Source organism: Sander lucioperca, chromosome 11 (genome assembly GCF_008315115.2).
Source record: "Sander lucioperca isolate FBNREF2018 chromosome 11, SLUC_FBN_1.2, whole genome shotgun sequence".
Classification (NCBI taxonomy): domain Eukaryota; kingdom Metazoa; phylum Chordata; class Actinopteri; order Perciformes; family Percidae; genus Sander; species Sander lucioperca.
This window is the reverse complement of record NC_050183.1, coordinates 12,299,885-12,317,425: the sequence shown is the minus strand read 5'-3', so window position 1 is coordinate 12,317,425 and position 17,541 is coordinate 12,299,885. Positions and strand designations below refer to the sequence as shown.

Sequence of the window (17,541 nt, the reverse complement as noted above, 5' to 3'; positions counted from 1 at the left end):
GTTAATGAAAAGACAATTGTTAACTGCAGGTCTGTGAACTCTTGTTTCCTGCATGAAGGTTGGGCGTGCTACAACCACCCACCACCCTGACCTCCACACACTTTCCACCTCACTGGGTACACAACTATACTTCCTACGTTGGCTCTGAAGATTGGCATTGGAAGTAAATCGTGAAATGCAGAATCATCCAGTGTGGACGTACACACTGGGTTGGTTGCAACTTGTCTCGCCAGTCCAACAACTTTATGGGCATACAATACTATTTTAAAATGTGGATGCAAAAACACAACCAGTACCACCCAGGATGCAGCAGTTCACCAGGATCTCTGGCATCCTTCACACAGACCTGTGAGTGTGTACAGCAGGTGTGAAAAGGAGCCGGTGGCGTATCATATAACCTTTTGACTCTACAACAACAGGCCCTCCCTGTTATTATTGGGTCAACAAAGTCGGAGGAATTCTTTGGGATTAGAGTGAAGTGGAGAACATGAGTGTGAGTGCCATGTGCTTGCTGTGTGTCGACCAGAGCCCCCCCCCCCCCCCTCTATGTCTTACGGCAGTGTTAGGGTTAACTCCCCCTTTGCTCCCAGCCTGGCCCGGGGTCAGGGGGGAAACAGGCAGCCAGTCAGGCAGCCAGGCATTCTTTCTGTGTGTTTGTGAGTGTGTGTGCTGCAGCCCATTCTGTGCTCTTTGACTCTACTGGCCTTATAAGGCATCCAGTGCCATGGCAACGGCAGGGCTTGAATAGCAGTGTCAAATCCCTTAGCACACAGACACACGCTCACTATCCCTAAAGGAGGGAGCGAGGCAGAGACACACAGAGGATTGAGAGGAGCAGGAGAGGTGGCTATCTCTGGGCTGCTCTCCACTGCAGCGTCTGGCTTTCACTAAAAGGTCTATGACCGTGTTTTTCCTGCTCTTGTTTGCCTAATTTATTCCTGCCGAGGCCAGCAGAAAGAAAGGCGGAACAGAGAAGAAGAAAAAAAGGACGGGCAGAATAGTAAAGAGTGCAACAGTACACCCTGACTTGCTGACAGGGAATGCAGAAAGGTTCTGGCCTCTGGTTGTTACTGCTGGATGGACAAGCACTGACAAAACAAGAGACAAGACTTTGTGAGCTTTGAAAAAGGGGGAGATTTCTCAACTCTGCTTTTTGTTCTGGCTCGTTGTTGTTTTACTGTGACATTTGAGCCTCTGACACGACAGACTCGGAAGAGTTGGGGGAGCCACAAGAAAACATCATAACACCACAGACACAGAAGAGGAGGAACTATTTGATGAAATTTGTTGATGCAGAGACCACAAAGACATTACTCCAGGAGTGAAAGGAGTGCATCGTCTTTCTCAACACTTATTTAACTATCAAGTGTGGAATCGGTTTCAGTTGGATCTTTTTGGCTATTTATCTGGCACAGAAGTGTTCCTGAGCCAAACCACTTATTGTATATCAAAGCTGAAGTGACTCAGTGGTTGTGTCCTTTCAGAATATCAAAGAAAGAAACAACAACCCAATTTCCAAAACTCCGCATAAGCCTTTTTTCTTTTCTTTTGGAGACACATGACTGAGCATTTCCAGAGCAAAACATGACCTTATTTTTCCTCTTCATCACTATCACCTTTGCTTCTATAACAGCCCCGACAAGTCAAGAGTGAGTCCGGACTAGAACTGCCTCAGATCAGCAGATAACACCTCTGCACGGCAGGAACTGGTTGGACTAGTTTATAAGTTGGAGGAGAGGGCAGGGCAGTTTAACCCTGCCTGAAGGAGAGCTGTGTTTTTATTTTCCTCCCACTTGCTTATCCTTTTGGGGAGAAAGTTGAGTGCTGAGAGAGGGGCTGAGCTTATTTTTCATTTGGAGAGCGACTCTGTTTAGTCCCTTGTCACTATGCTTAGGGATAGGTGAGTTGTTTTTCTTTTTACTTCTTCCAGGGGGGAGACGGAGAGAGAAAGTGGGAGGGAGAACGAGTCAAAGTGTAATTTATTGTTTCCAGTGAAAAGAGCAAGGCTGCACCCTTTTTTCCTGCCTGAACTCTGAACCACTCAATGTGTGTCTGAAGTTTTCTCAGACCTCGGGAGCCATTGATACGAGGTCAGGGCAGAGAACACAAGGAGGAAAGACAGGAACAGAGAGCGCAGAGGGAATAAAGAAGAGCGAGAGAGAAAACAGCACTGGGAAAGACCTCCAGGTCATTACAACCAGACGCCAAAGGGGAGAAAGGTCAACACGGGAGAGTCCGGGACGACTTTTTATCCCACTTCTAGATCCTTTTGGACAAAGCCTGCCTTTAATACAAATCTGGAGACACTCTTTTCTTGTCCGGGACCAGTTTTTAGACTTTGAGGGTAGTTTGAAGCTGGGGGAGAGGGCGAGTCTGTGTATGATCTACTCACAGGGCTGCGTGTTTCAAAGAATATGGCCATGGTGAGCGGGGGATGGGGCAACCCCAACGGGGACACTAATGGACTGGGGGAGAAGGCTTACCTGAGGCGGGAGGAAGAGGAGGGCTCGCCTCAGGCCGGGAGCAGCGATGTAGACGTCGGGGACGAGGACAAGGCCTGTGTGGTGGACTGTGTGGTGTGCGGGGACAAGTCCAGCGGGAAGCACTACGGCGTGTTCACCTGCGAGGGATGCAAGAGCTTCTTTAAGAGGAGCATCAGACGAAACCTTAACTACTCCTGCAGGTAAGGGCTGCTGGGAGATTCACATATATGTCTTGTCTTTGTTAATAGTTTGAACAGTAGAGTTAAAGGACACATTTATTTTGCTCACTCTTCTTGTTGTACTAAAGTGTCTCTTATGGTAACATCATTCACTTTACATTTAATAAATGGTTTATAGCACACTTTAAGGCAGTTGTAAGCTGATTTGTCAACAACTATAACTCCTCCTTTGGCACCCATAAGTGGTGGTAGGTCATAGAGGTAGGTGTGTAGACAGTAATGAGACAATATAGTAATAATATAAAATGTGTATTTAAGTTATAATTGTTGTACATTACTGTACATCAATAAAAGCTTAAACATGTCATTTTATCTGCGTACAACTACAACTACTATAGTGTGTTGTAAACCATTTAGTAAATGTTTAAATAATTTCCCTGAGGGGATCAATAAAGTATTCTGATTCTGATTTATAATGCTTATGAATGATAAATGCAGCAGGGTACAAAGTCTTTTTTTAAGCCATTATATAGTCATTCACATGAATGAAAGACACAGCAGATTAGTCCATTTCTCACTCCAGAGTGATATGCTCCAACCTTGGATGTGTCTCACAAACAGCCTAAGGAGAAAAAAAAGAAAAGAAGTGAAAGCCCTGAAGGTCAGTCATGTGAGGATGGATTGCCTCAGAAGGTCAACATTCCCATTATTCTTCACAACAGGAACCCAATGTTGCAACTCAATTCTTTGCTCTTGCTAAGACTACCCTCAGCCTCTGAATGTAGTTATTTCTTCCACATAATAATGCACTAACTGTGAATAAGGTGTCTTTTCAATCAGTTTGTCACATACGGGACTAAAAAGGTCTCTCTGTGAAATGTTGGCAGACCTTGTTCTGCTGTAAAAGGCAACACAAGGGCGTGTAAGGCCGATGATTTATAAAGGTCACAGTCTTGATAGCTTTTCAGCCACGCCAGCTCACACAGTTCACTCACCATAGGGGTCAGTGAGGGGGAGAGAGAGGGAGGAAGAGAAAGAAAGGGGGGAGACAAAGATGTAAATGCAATGTTTTTTGATGTATTCCTTCTTTACTAATGAAAATGAGATGCTCTTCACATTAAGTGGTTGAACTTTTTGTTTCCTTTGTGCAGATCAAATCGAGAATGCCAAATCGATCAGCATCACCGCAACCAGTGCCAATACTGCCGTCTGAAGAAATGTTTCCGTGTAGGAATGCGCAAAGAAGGTATCAAAGCTCCGTCATCCATGTGCACAGCAGGTTAAAGGTGTTTTATTTTAGGATTAGGCCTAGTAGACAAATGAAGAGGTTTTCTACTGCTAGAGGTAAAAAATCGACGACTGAACCATGTTAGTTGAATGCCTGAAGTTATTGATGTACTATTAGATTTCACAGTGGTGAAAGATGCTTAACTTAAAGCTGCAATAATTGCTATTGTTATCTAAACAATGACTATGAGTGACCTAATGACAAACCTACAGGCATTTAACACCTGACTCTGTAGTTCCCCTCAGCTCTATTGACAATTTAAGCAACTTTCAGCTCATTGTTTCAGTTTTACGGGCCACAACTTAACTGGTTTGGTTCGCTCTCATTAGCGATGTTTCCATAAACAACAGGCAAATGTTTTCAACACCAAAAAACACCAAACAGCAGATGGACAAAGTTAGAGACTAGCTGCCTGTTGTGAACATAGTGCAGGATTTAGCAGCTAGAGCCAGATATTTCCCTCAGGAGTTGGTAGACCAAAAACAGAGCTAAAAGAAAGTGAATATTGGACTTAACTCTAAATGGACACTATGATGCTCCTTAACTGCTGGATGTGTAAAAAAAGCAACTGCTTGCTAACACATTTGCCATATCAACTTAAAATGTGATATTACGATTTGTCAGTGTTGTTTACAACAGCGCCCTTTATATAGAGAGTTAAGTCTAAACTTGTGAAAAGCCTAACAACATCCCCGTCCAAGCTGTGTTTCACTTTCCCTTCAATATTATTATGAACATAATAAAGACACCTGGACTCGGTCGAGACCAAAAGCCAGATCACAAGCATTTAGGTACATGGAGTGCTAGCGAAAAAAGCTAACGCTAGCATAAGGCATGGCCAACTTCAAACTTCATTCATTTGTAAAGCAGTGTTAGACAGTGTTAGTGTTAGTTTGACAGCATGGTACACATTAACGATGGTATTACTATATTTGTCCTATGTAAATTGTTATAATATCGAAGAGAGAAATTGACATTTACCTCACACAATAATGAACAGCTCCCATACTTTTCGCCTTTATGGTTCACGGGGGGACTTGTGAAATCTTTTGCCGCTTCCCTGTCTTTCATTGCAGCCAAACGCGCAACAGCTGGGCATTTTTTCAGTGATTGATGTAATTTTTTAAATAATTTATTACATTTTCCACTATTCCCTGCACTATGTCAATGGGAATCAGATGAATGTTGGTATACAACATGGAGTCCACGAAACACGTGACCACCTTGGAACCAATTGCAACAATTGAACATTCAATTCCCTAGTTGGCCAAACCAAAGCCCGTCTACGGAAAGCCGTTCCACTCCCTATTCAGCCCCATTGTACCTACTTTGGTTGCAGTTCCACCAGAGTTCCACTGGAGGTGATCACGGTCCAGTGCAAAATGAATGGGACCCTATGGAGCTAGACGGCTAAATTTGTCTCTTTGGCCTGATTGTCGTTGAGAAATCTCAGATTTGATTGTAGTTTTTGCAGCTCAATTATAGGTCAAAAGTTGAATGAACAAGTACTTATGCCCTTTCGATTTCTTACAGGTTGAGTCGTTGTTGCCCATAACACGCTAGCATTCTGCTAATGAATGCTGATTGGTCAATGAAGGACTGATTACGATCGGAGATCTCGCTTGACGGCATCCGAAGCAGAACCAGAATGTCAGAGTGAATATTTCGGCGTGGTCTTTAAAACATTAGCAAACCTCTTTGTAGCACGTGTATTAACAGGGAGAGCCTAACCTGTCAGCTGTGGTGTCGATGCCTCGAGAGAAAAAAGGAAGCGACTCAGAGCTTGCTGTAAAGCAGTATCTCTGGCCGTATATGTGTATGACGTCATTGACATTTTAAAAGGCTTTTTAGACCAAAAAAGCCACTTTAAAAAATCTAACACGCAGCAGTGTGTATTTTCTTAGCCTCCCCTTTCGAATGCAACATTCAAATTACTAGACAAAAAATTATATCCTGAGAAAAGTGGATTTTGAGGGGTATAGCTCCATAGAGTCCCATTCATTCTGCACTGTGAGCGCCCCCTATATGGATCAAGAGTGGAACTGCAACTAGTTCAGAAGCCGGAAGTAACGAGAGAATGGAACTTCTTCCATGGATCTTCCCTTATTAGAAATTCTTTGGCCAAACTCTCTATATATATATCAGATGATGAGGTTGCGCAAGCACGATCACATCACCCCCATCCTGAAATCTCTTCACTGGCTCCCTATCCCACTCAGAATAGAATATAAGGTCTCCCTCCTCACCCACCAGTGCCTTCATGGACATGCCCCCCTTTACCTACAGGAACTCCTCACCCGCCAGACCTCCTCACGCACCCTCCGGTTTGCATCCACAAACACCCTCCAAGCCCCCAGAACCAAGCTCTGCAGCATGGGTGATAGGGCCTTTTCATCTGCTGCTCCGAGGCTGTGGAACACCCTCCCTGAAAACCTAAGGGCCCCACAATCTACGGATGTTTTTAAACGAAACCTCAAAACATATCTTTTCAAGAAAGCTTTTTACTAAATGGATTTTATAGGTTTTCCTCTTAACTATTTTTAATAACCTTGATATTTATATATATATTTTTGTTTTTATTAAATTGCATTATTTATGCTCTGTAGCACTTTGAGATTGCTGAAATGTAAAGTGCAATACAAATAAAATGTATTATTATTATTATTATTATTATTATTAAAAGGGCGCTGGTTTACAACTTGTTGCACTGCCCCCAAGTGGTCAACAAAATAAATGCAGGTTGAGGTAAAAGTTGAATGTAGAACCTTTACTTTTAGAGTTCACAGCTTCTACTTTTTCAACATTTACTTAAGTAGGCTAAAGTACAATAGTATGATCAGCAAATTACATTAAAGTATTAAAAGTAAGCCTAAATGCTTTATCATTTATATATTTATCATTATCACCATTATTACTAATGCAATGTTTAGGAAGCATTTTAACTTTGTAGTTGGTTGAGGTGGAGCCAATCGTGAGTATACTGTTGGATAGTTAAATCTTTAATAATTTCTTATATTTGATCATGCAATCATATTTGTTTTATAATATCTTGATCTTCAAAGTAACTGAAGCTGTCAAATAGCCTACATAGTGGAGTACCAAAACATTGAATGACTAAAAGTAGCCTATCATATTTCCTCCTGAAATTTAGAAGAATAGAGGTATTAAGTAACATAAAATGGAAGTCAAGCAGAGTAGCCTACAAATACCTCAAAGTTGTACTAAGTACAGTACTTTCATCATGAACGGTTAAATTGGGCCGGGGCTGTCTTGGGCTCAGCGGACTGTTAAAAGTTCACTCAGGGATCTATATAAACATCTAATTTGTCAATACCAGTGAGAAGTAGGCTACTATATCACAAATTGTCACAGGCGTCAACAAACAGACGTTATTTGAACCCTGCTCCAATTCGACATTGGTGTGACAATTAGTGACATAGTGAATAAATATGAGGCCAGAAGCAGCAATAATCTACTTTCTCATTCATTAGACGTGACTCACCTCATAAGTAACAAGATGTAACGCATCTTTAAACCTAACCGTAAACCGCTTCATAGCCATGGGCTAATAGCTAGCTAGCTGCTAATTTAAGAAGTGTTGAGCAGTAGGCTTACGTCAGTTTTGTTCGGTGACTACATTCTCGCATCTACCCTGCACGTCAGTCAGCACAGAGAGTGATGGATGGATGACAAGGTAGAGAGAAAAATAGGTTAGAAACTAACTGACAGGTTTATTAACAGAATGTGAATTGCTCTGATATTCTGCTTAAGCAATGTTTCGCTTTTACTTTAACGCATGATAGTTTGCGGCTGGTTTGCCTCCTATCTTTGGTAGCTATATGCCCAAGTTGCCCACTTATTTTTTTCTACCAGCCCACCGTAATATAGCACGCTAAAATCAACCCTGGTCTCTGCATGGAGACATAATCTTTCAAGAGAGAATCGCGATGCATCTAAGAATCAATCTTTTCCCCCACCCCATCCCGACAACTTATGTAGTTACTTTCCAGCACTCAGGTTTAATCCAATCATATCATCTCTTTTACATACGAAGGCACACCCTGAATCTTGTACAAACATCCTTCAGCAAAGCACAAATACCCAGAAACACACATAAATACATACATGTCAGAAATGGCTTACCTCGACAGAATAGGCCACCACTGACATTTACCAGCGATCTAAGCCCAATATTTATACTGTCAACCAAAGCATGTTTTCATGTTTTCACCCCAGAGCTAGACTCCCTGCAGCTGTTGAGCCTCAGGGACAGAAGGCAGCTGGAGGCGACCATGTTTGATTTGCATTGGAAAAACAAGTTGACAAGTTCACCCTGTCAAAACCCCTTGAGACGTCTGTGGCTCTATATATATGTGTAGCCTCTATCTATCTATCTATCTATATATATATATATATATATATATATATATATATATATATATATATATATATGTAGCCTCTATCTATCTATCTATCTATATATATATATATATATATATATATATATATATATATATATATGTGTAGCCTCTATCTATCTATCTATCTATCTATCTATCTATCTATCTATATATATATATATGTGTAGCCTCTATCTATCTATCTATCTATCTATCTATCTAGCTATATATATTTATATTTATATATATATATATATATATATATATATATATATATATATATATATCTTATCCATCTAATTACAGTTATAATTTGCTTAATTTCTGCATGGTTGATTAGTCATAAGAGATCATTCCCATTTCCCCTGGTGTGATTAGTTTTATTCCAGCAATCCTACCCTTCCGTCACATCACAAACCATTTCAAAAGAATTTGTAATTGTATTCTAGTTGCCTTTAACCACACTTGTATTTCCGTCTGTGTCAGTGGACACCATGAGCCACCGTCGCATACATAATGTGCACTGAGGTGACAGTGTGCCAGGGGTTATATTGAGCCTGTTTAGTCATGACCATGCTGACGCAGTTGCACTGTTTCCACATTACCTGGAAATGTCGGTTTTACCTTTAACCCAGAAGCATATGTTTGAGATTTTGGCATTTGGAACTGTAACTACAGTATATTCACTAAAATATAAAACAGTATTAGAATGCAATCAGTGTCGATCATGATTATATTGTTAAATGTTTGTGATGAAAGCACTATTTCATACTATTACTAGGTATGAACTAAGTTTGATGCTGTTATAAGTTCATTTAGGGCTCTATTTAAACATCTAAATGTTGGCTCTACCAGTACAGTACATCACATTTTGTCGCTGTCCAAAGAAAGCCATATAATTATTCTTTTCTGGAAGAATTGAAGGAGAAAGGTCTTTAATGGGTTTAAAACATCTACTTATCTCTTAAGCTAAATAAATAATTTAAAACCTTGTCAGAAAGCTGAAAAGATTTGTTTCTTTTCTTGATACACACTGTTTTTACAGAACAGCGACAAAATGTTCTTAAAGAGTGAATGATGATGAGGAAAAAAAAATGCAGTTATGTTAGCCTATTTTAGAAATGTAAATTTATTTTCTACAACCTTTAAATCCCAATTCAAACATTCAATCTGTAATTTACTGAGTGACTGAATCAAAAGAGAACCACGAAACACAAGGACATACCTTCACCAGGATGTTATGTCCAATTCAGTCCCTGGATCTGATTCTCATTCTGTTGTCTCTTCCCTCGTTTTCTGCAGCAGTCCAGAGGGGCCGAATCCCTCCGTCTCACTCAGGTATCAGTCCCAACTCCCTGCCAGGTGGGGTTGCAGGGGCAGGGCAAAGTCACATTGGGGCGGACTACTTCAACGGGCAGCCAGTGTCAGAGCTCATCTCCCAGCTCCTCCGGGCTGAGCCTTACCCCAGCAGCCGATACGGGACCCCGTACAGTCAGGCACAGATGCAGGCATCTGCGAGTGGAGCCTCCGTCATGGGCATCGACAGCATCTGTGAGCTGGCCGCCCGGCTCCTCTTCAGCACCATCGAGTGGGCCAGAAACATCCCATACTTTCCAGAACTGCCAGTCTCAGAGCAAGTGAGTCAAGACATACAGTACCTGGTTACTTCTTTTTTCCTGTCTTTTCTTTAAAAAAAAAAAAAAACAGGTTACCGTTTTAGTGCAGAGTCAAATTGAGGTGCAAATACTAAAGCTTAAACAACAAAAGCCAACATTTTAATATAAAATTATACCTGTCTTTTCAGCCTAAACTCTAAACTGTAGTACGGCCTGTGCTGTAGTTCCGATGTCATACCCACTAATTGTGGCCGCCATAGATTCATCTATTTGCCCTGATATGAGTTCAACAACAACTTAATTTCAAAATACTACACATGAACTATTTGCGTTCGTAGACATAATTATAGTTAAAGGTGCTCTAAGCGATGTTGGGTGACGTCACTTCTTGTTGATGTTCGAAGTATTGTCAAACAAAACGGAGGCTAGCTCGCCCCTCCCTCCTCCTCATCCTGTCCCCTCCCCCTCCCTTCCATGCACTAACCCCCCCACCCCCCACCCCCAAATCCTTCTTGTCGTTTATTGGCTGGAACACTGTTTGTTATGTTTCGTAATGCAGGTTGGCGCAGTTTGTTTTTGTTGCCATTTGTGGAGCCTGGGCTGTCTACAGAGACCGTGTGTTCAGAGGAAAGGCAGCTAGCGGATAGTGAGGAGATGTTTGCTGTATGTGACAAAAAATGTTGTAGCCTAAAAAATGCGTGACATCGCTTAGAGCACCTTTAAAGGTGCAGTAAGCGAAGCTGCGCAAAGATTGTTGATATTTGAATTCAACTGCCAAACAAATACAACCCCTCCTTCAGAAGCTCCGCCCCCCAGATTCATCCAGATAACTACTGGCCGGCCAGATTAACACCAGATTCTTTTTCAACGCACACAGAAAATAGAGAGCTAGGTGACCGTGAGGAAATATTTGCTGAATTTGACAAAAAGTGTATTGGATAAACATCACTTACTATACCTTTGAACAATTGACTCCAAAATTAAATGTTGCCTTGTGTACAGAGGCTTCAAATGAAGAAAAAGTTTTAAAGGGGACATATAAAAAAACTCAGTTTTTTGGGAGGTGTGCTTAAAGAGATAGGCGCTAAAACAGAGCATTTCAGACAGAGGGTGAATACAGGTATATTCAGACAGACAGTATGCAAAAAGTAATATGTTTTCGATCAGTTAAGCACGTAAACATGTTCTAGAAACCCAAAATACAATGAACCTGAAAATGAGCATGATAAGAGACCTTTAAAGCTTGAAATGATATGACTGATATTGATATATGATATTACTCTTAAGTCAGCCCTGTCATTTTCACGTGTGACTCCCATAAAATAAAGCAATAACTACACAGGTTACAGCCTCAGTGTGGACTCGTATTGCTTGCAGTTCTATCAAAGAGTGATTTTTTTTTAATCTTGGATTGTTCCATTTGAAAGATTTAGAGACCTGAAGAGGTAGCCGTTTTCCCCAAAAAAGCAAAAATTTAAATTAAATTTAAATTTAAAAATAAACATGATTTTATTTTTTAATATCCCTTTACTCGTCTTGTTGCGCCTCAGAATTCTCTTTATCCTATTACCCTTTTGCGGTCCTAACCTCAGGATAGGCCTTTTTTTGACATGTCACAGTAGGAAAAGCACAGCCTTAATGAAGGCTGAATTCCATTTAGTTGCTTCAGTTTCAGGGTCCTGCAATTGTTCATGCTGGCTCACTGAGACACTTGAATAGAACAGAGCCTTTGTTATCCATTAACATTCACCATGAAAAAGTCCTATTGGGACTTATTACTCTAAATTATCTTTTCTTAATCAACCTTACAGGTGGCGCTGCTGAGGCTGAGTTGGAGCGAGCTCTTCATCCTGAACGCAGCTCAGTCCGCTCTGCCTCTACACATGGCTCCTCTGCTGGCAGCTGCCGGGTTTCACTCATCTCCCATGTCTGCTGAGCGTGTGGTGTCCTTCATGGACCAGGTCAGGATTTTCCAGGACCAGGTGGACAAACTGAACAGGCTGCAGGTGGACTCAGCCGAGTACAGCTGCCTCAAAGCCATTGCACTCTTTTCACCTGGTACGTCTCGTGGTTACCAAATCTTTATCTTTGTATCAAGGTTATCTGAGTGATGATAGCTGCTGTAACTGGATGTCTTTACTGTAAACTGATCCCAAGTGTCTTTGTAGAAGACCAAAACAAAACTGTCTGTATTACAGAAGGAAGGGTTCAGTTTCTGGGCCCCGCCAACTCCAGGGATCCTTTGATTTGACCGAATGTGACCTCTGACCTCACTGAAGAGGCACAAACTAAGAGAGACTTTCCTTTAAAGGGATAGTTGGATGTATGCTTAATTGCTTTCTTGCCAAGAGTTATATGAGAATGTTGACACCACTTCCATGTCCATTGAATATGAAGCTACAGCCAGATAACAGTTAGCGTAGCTTAGCTTAGCTTAGCATAGAGATTGGAAACTCGGGGAAACAGATAGCCTGGCTCCGTACAAAGTTAACAACATCTGCCTATACCAGCACCTCTAAAGCTCATTAATTAACACATTATATCTTGTTTGCCTAATCTATACAAAAATCAAAGTCTAAGAAAGACAAATTGTGGTTTAATGGGGGGTTATGTGACTTTTGCAGAGCCAGGCTAGCTGTTTTCCCCATTTCCAATTTTTGTGCTAAGCTAACTAGCTGCTGACTGTAGCTTAATATTTATCATACAGATAAGAGAGTAGGAACGATCTTCTCATCCAACTCTCGGCAAGAAAGCAAAAAAGCATATTTCCCCCCTAAATTTCAAGCTATACCTTAAAGAGGTCAAAAATGAATGTAAAGCATTAATCATATAGGAGAAAAGAAGTTACAAGTGTAAAATAGAAAATAACAGAGCAACAGAAAAATCAAATAGTGCTAATCTTATGTTTCTCTGCCTCACAGATGCATGTGGTCTGACAGACCCAGCCCATGTGGAGTCCCTACAGGAGAAGGCCCAGGTCGCCCTAACAGAGTACGAGAGGTTGCAGTATCCCAACCAGCCGCAGCGCTTCGGCCGCTTACTGCTGCGCCTCCCGGCTCTGCGTGCCGTGCCGGCCAACCTCATCTCCCAGCTCTTCTTCATGCGACTGGTGGGCAAGACACCCATCGAGACGCTGATCCGAGACATGCAGTTATCAGGGAGCTCCATCAGCTGGCCCTATGTACCAGGACAGTGAACCCCGTTGACTCCAGAGTGAGACAGACTGAGATCAGATTGGGAGGAATCAGATTACATACAAAGTACAAACTGAATGTTATGAATACAAACTGGGATTTCAGATGTTTAAGGTCTTTGTTTGTGAGTGTAGAGATCAGCTTTTCCCACATTAGCTCTGAAAAGTTTGGTGGAAGTCACACCAAAGCTGCTGTCAGGGAAACAAAAATGGGTAATTGTAATATATTTGCAGCACTTGTCAGTTTTGCTCTGGCCTCCGTCTGATCTCTGTATCTCATTTTGGAGAAAAAACACAGGGCTTTAAAATGAAGACTCTAACATATGGCCATGTGCCTGTACTACCTCTTCCCATATCACCCTTAAAGTGACTACGTTTGAACCCAGGCTTTGTGTGTTTCCCCTTTGCTTTGTTTTTCAAGTGAAAATGAAGCCATAGCAGTGCCACTTTTACAGGCAGAGCTTTATATTGGAGATCTGTCGTGCAAATCATACCTAAGTCGTGTCATGTTTGATAAGTGGGATAAAAATATCACACTTTGTTTCACACGTATAAAAGTATCACCTTGTACAGCATTTAAACAAAGAAGAGGCATGGGCATTGTATTGTATGTCATACTTTATGAAGTACTGTATATACAAGACATGTTGTATGTTATGTACTTAAAGGAGAAGTTAAGGGAAATTCGCTCATGATCTTTTGATGAGAAGATTGATTCCATGTAGACAGTACTTCTAGACAGTAAATATGAAGACAGAAGTCTTTATGCTAAGCTAAGCTAAGCTAACCAGCTGCTGGGTTTAGCTTGGCATTGTACATATATTTACCGTACTCTCAGCAAATAGGAGTGAATAACCATATTTCTTAAAATGTAAAGCTATTCCTTTAATATAGTATGTTATACAATAATGTTCTTGCGTGTGAATGTACTTAAACACACTCTGGCTCCTCAGACAGTCACATCCCTGTTAAACATTATTACCTCATGTTTTATACATCAAAGACAAAGATTGTATATTCATGTGCTAAAGATAAATACAAAGGGATCAAGGCATCTTCATCAGAAACCAGAAACACTAATATCCCCCTATAGACTTGTCTGTCCACCAGACTTTGGCCAAAATATATTTGTTTGAAATGCAATGCTTAATGACTGAAGGGCACCCAAAGTTTGACATATTTTTTTACAGAAAGCTACACTTAGTCAAGTGATTCAAGTTTCTGGTTAATCTCAAACTGGAGACTGTTTCCTTTACTTTTATAAGAGTAGAGGTAGTTCATTCTCATTTCTTTTTACACGTGGTCCCATTGCAGAAGCAGTGTGACAAAGCACAGCCTAACGTGGACATAGGTCACTTTCAGATAATTATTATGCTTGTGCAAGGTACTCTGAGTGTTGTAAGTGTTGTAAAGGTTATGGTGTTTGTTGGTACTGAGATAAAGGGTACTTAGTAGTTACATTCATGAGTGTTATTGCCATGAAGTGCAGCTCAATGTGACAAATGTTTTTCTTACCAAATTAACTGACTGAAAGGAAAGACAATGTGGGGACAAATGTGTTTTTGGTATGACTTCTTGTATTACCCATAAAAAAGGCAACAGTGATCACAGATGCTTTCAAACAACTTCATTAACAGCACTTCATGCTGTCCTTGAATCACTTTGTGTTATTTGTTGGAATATAAACGATAGTGATTTGACTGTGTAAAACTTTACTTTTAAAAGAAGCATGTTTTTTATGAACATGCCAAACCTAAAAAATGCTAAAGAAGTTCATATGAATGATTATTTTTTGCATTATTAGAAATAAAAGTATGCACATTCGTTCAGTGGGTGACTTGGATATCTGAGACATTAAGACACTGCACACATCTGTGAAAATCAAAAACACTTTGCCAGTAATTTTGATTACAAAGTTCCTGATTGGAACTGAAATAATTAATCAAATAATCCCAATTAGTCTAATCAAGCAAAAAAAAAAAAGACAAATATTTGTTGGTTCCAGTTTTTTGAGTTTTGCACTGTTGATCGGACAAAACAAGACATTTGAAGATGTCACCTTCTCCTCTCAGAACTTGTGATGGGCCTTTTTCACTATTGGTGACATTTTGTAGACTACAGAACAGATAAAAACAGATAAACAGATAATGAAAATAATCGTTAGTTGCAGCTGTATTTCTGATATTGGACGTACACATGCAGTCAATTTTATGTATAGCCCAATATCACAAAAATGTATTTGGCTCAAGGGGCTTTACAATCTGTACAGTATACGACACCCTCTGTCCTTTTCGACCCTCGCTTCAGATAAAGAAAAACTCCCCAAAAATGACCTTTTAACATGGATGAAATTGCATGTTTGGGGTACAGTGCCACCCTGTGTCCCCCTTCTAGCGCCACCCCTGCCTGCCAGAGATAATAATAGCAAAGGAAAATAAAGCATAAAAAAGTGCATTTTCAATGGGGACACAGCAAATAGTGGTGCTGAACAGCTTTGGTAAGTGTTTTTAAGTAGTTTACCAAAAGAGGGCAGCAGCAGCTTACCTTAAGCTGACTGTGACTGGATCAACAGTTTTCTTGCTCTCCCTGCTGGACGCTCACTGCAGATGCACAGAGCTGCAGATATCTGCAAACCAGCAGTGTCAGCAAAACATAGAATAAGTGAAAAAATAAGAGACAGGCTTATCTAATTTTAAGAGAATTAGAAATGTTTATTATTATTGAACTCAATACGTTTTAGACATCATACCTTATGGAAGTATACAGTTACAAAAATGGTCAAAGAAAACAAATTCATACAAAAATAAATGGCTCACAAATGGTTTGTAAAATAAGTTTTTCATAAAATACAAATTGATGACAAATCAAAAGTGCTTCTAAACTATTTTATAATGTACACTAGATCGTAACACTTTGAACATGAAGTGGATTAATACAAAAATTATCACACATGGAATCAGCAGATGATCATTTTTCATTGGCAAAAAAATCAAATAAATGAAAAGATGAGCGTAGCTTATTGCCAGTGACAGAAACAGAGTTTTCTAGTTTGTTGAGGAGTGTGCAAGATAAAAAATATAAAAATAGTCTGGATGTTTTTACTCATTTGAATAGCTGAAGCACATTTTGAATGAATAACAAACAAGCCACTATGGGTCTTTAGTATGTACAAATAACACATAACTAAGATGTCTGCTGAATTTAATAGAGAGAGAGACTAAATTTGTTCTTGGTTTGTAGTGTAAGAACAGGACTTATAAAGTAACACATTTTTAAAGTATACACAATATAACAATGCCACACATATCTCACTGATATGTCCCCTTTTTGGTCTCACTGCATCTATGATAATCAGTATGAAAATCTTAGTTTAAATAAAAACCAGTATGTGGGAAAGAAACACATGGTACTGTAATGGTTAAAGAAACTGCGTATTTGCTATTTGCAAAACAATCCCAGCAACCCGTTTCACCCATTACTACGTTCTCTATAATACTGTTCCACCTCTTATCTGTGCAGATAAAACAAAGACAAGTTTGAGAGCAAACAGCCACAGAACAGAGCACAGTGTTATCACAGGTGGCTGAAGGGCAGGTTACTTTCAAATGACATTTCACCAACCACACCCCCTGACCCTCACAAGTGAGTGAACACTGAACAGTGAATCTTGAGAGAAAAGGCAGTGTTTGCTGTGGAAGTGGATACAGCTGAGTGTCCTGCTTCCTCACAAAAAAGTAGTTATTTATACCTAATTGATCAAGATCATTATTATTAACTTAAAGGCAGGGTTGGTAACTATTTCCAATATAGACTATTTTATATATTGTTTGAAATGGTCTTTACACCCCGACAGCAATACATAACTTATGGGCTCTGAAAAAGATCCGTCATCTGAAGCTGCTGTAATCCTGTAAAAACACCAACCAATCGTGGCCAGTTAGCTCAGTTGGTAGAGCAGGCGCACATATATATATATATATATATATATATATATATATATATATATATATATATAGAGGTTTATTCCTCGATGCAGAAGGTCCAGGGTTTGAGTCCGACCTGTGATGGTTTTCCTGCATGTCTTCCCCCTCTCTCTCCCCTTTCATGTCTGAGCTGTCCTATCATTAAAGGCATAAATGCCCATAAAAAACAAAAAAAACCCACCCACCAATCACTGACTCCCGCGCCGCTTGATAAAAACCAATGCCCCGCTGCACATACCAGAGCCGCCAGAGTTATTGCAAGTCCATTGAAGAATGGAGTAGTCATGTTTGTTTTAAACATTCGGTACGATAATATTAGGTGTTTGCTTACCGGTGAATGAGACGTGAAGTAGTTTTGATGAGTGAAATTGCGGCCCTTTCTCTGCTCTGCTCTGAAGC

The 17,541-nt window shown here is 40.3% G+C and overlaps 1 protein-coding gene across 2 annotated transcripts; it reads left to right on the top strand.

Moving 5' to 3' along the window:
- The first annotated feature begins 768 nt into the window (after window positions 1-768).
- nr2f6b (nuclear receptor subfamily 2, group F, member 6b) lies at window positions 769-14,983 on the top strand. 2 transcript variants are annotated; one of them, XM_031308445.2, is made up of 5 exons: window positions 769-2,683; window positions 3,814-3,908; window positions 9,656-9,987; window positions 11,778-12,024; window positions 12,888-14,983. In XM_031308445.2, exons 1-5 carry the CDS (start codon window positions 2,415-2,417, stop codon window positions 13,160-13,162), a joined length of 1,218 nt encoding a protein of 405 aa, XP_031164305.1. In that variant the 5' UTR covers window positions 769-2,414; the 3' UTR covers window positions 13,163-14,983. The 2 variants fall into 2 exon arrangements, with proteins under 2 accessions (XP_031164305.1, XP_031164304.1); XM_031308444.2 differs by having other exon boundaries at window positions 771-2,683; window positions 9,653-9,987.
- Window positions 14,984-17,541: the final 2,558 nt, after the last annotated feature.

What these genes read in the sequence shown, in the direction of transcription:
- nr2f6b (XM_031308444.2), top strand. Translation starts at nt 2,415, where the DNA reads ATGGCCATGGTGAGCGGGGGATGGGGCAACCCCAACGGGGACACTAAT. An exon ending in TGTAGGAATGCGCAAAGAAG is followed by an intron (nt 3,909 to 9,652) that starts GTATCAAAGCTC and finishes CGTTTTCTGCAG; the next exon opens with CAGTCCAGAGGGGCCGAATC. An exon ending in AACTGCCAGTCTCAGAGCAA is followed by an intron (nt 9,988 to 11,777) that starts GTGAGTCAAGAC and finishes TCAACCTTACAG; the next exon opens with GTGGCGCTGCTGAGGCTGAG.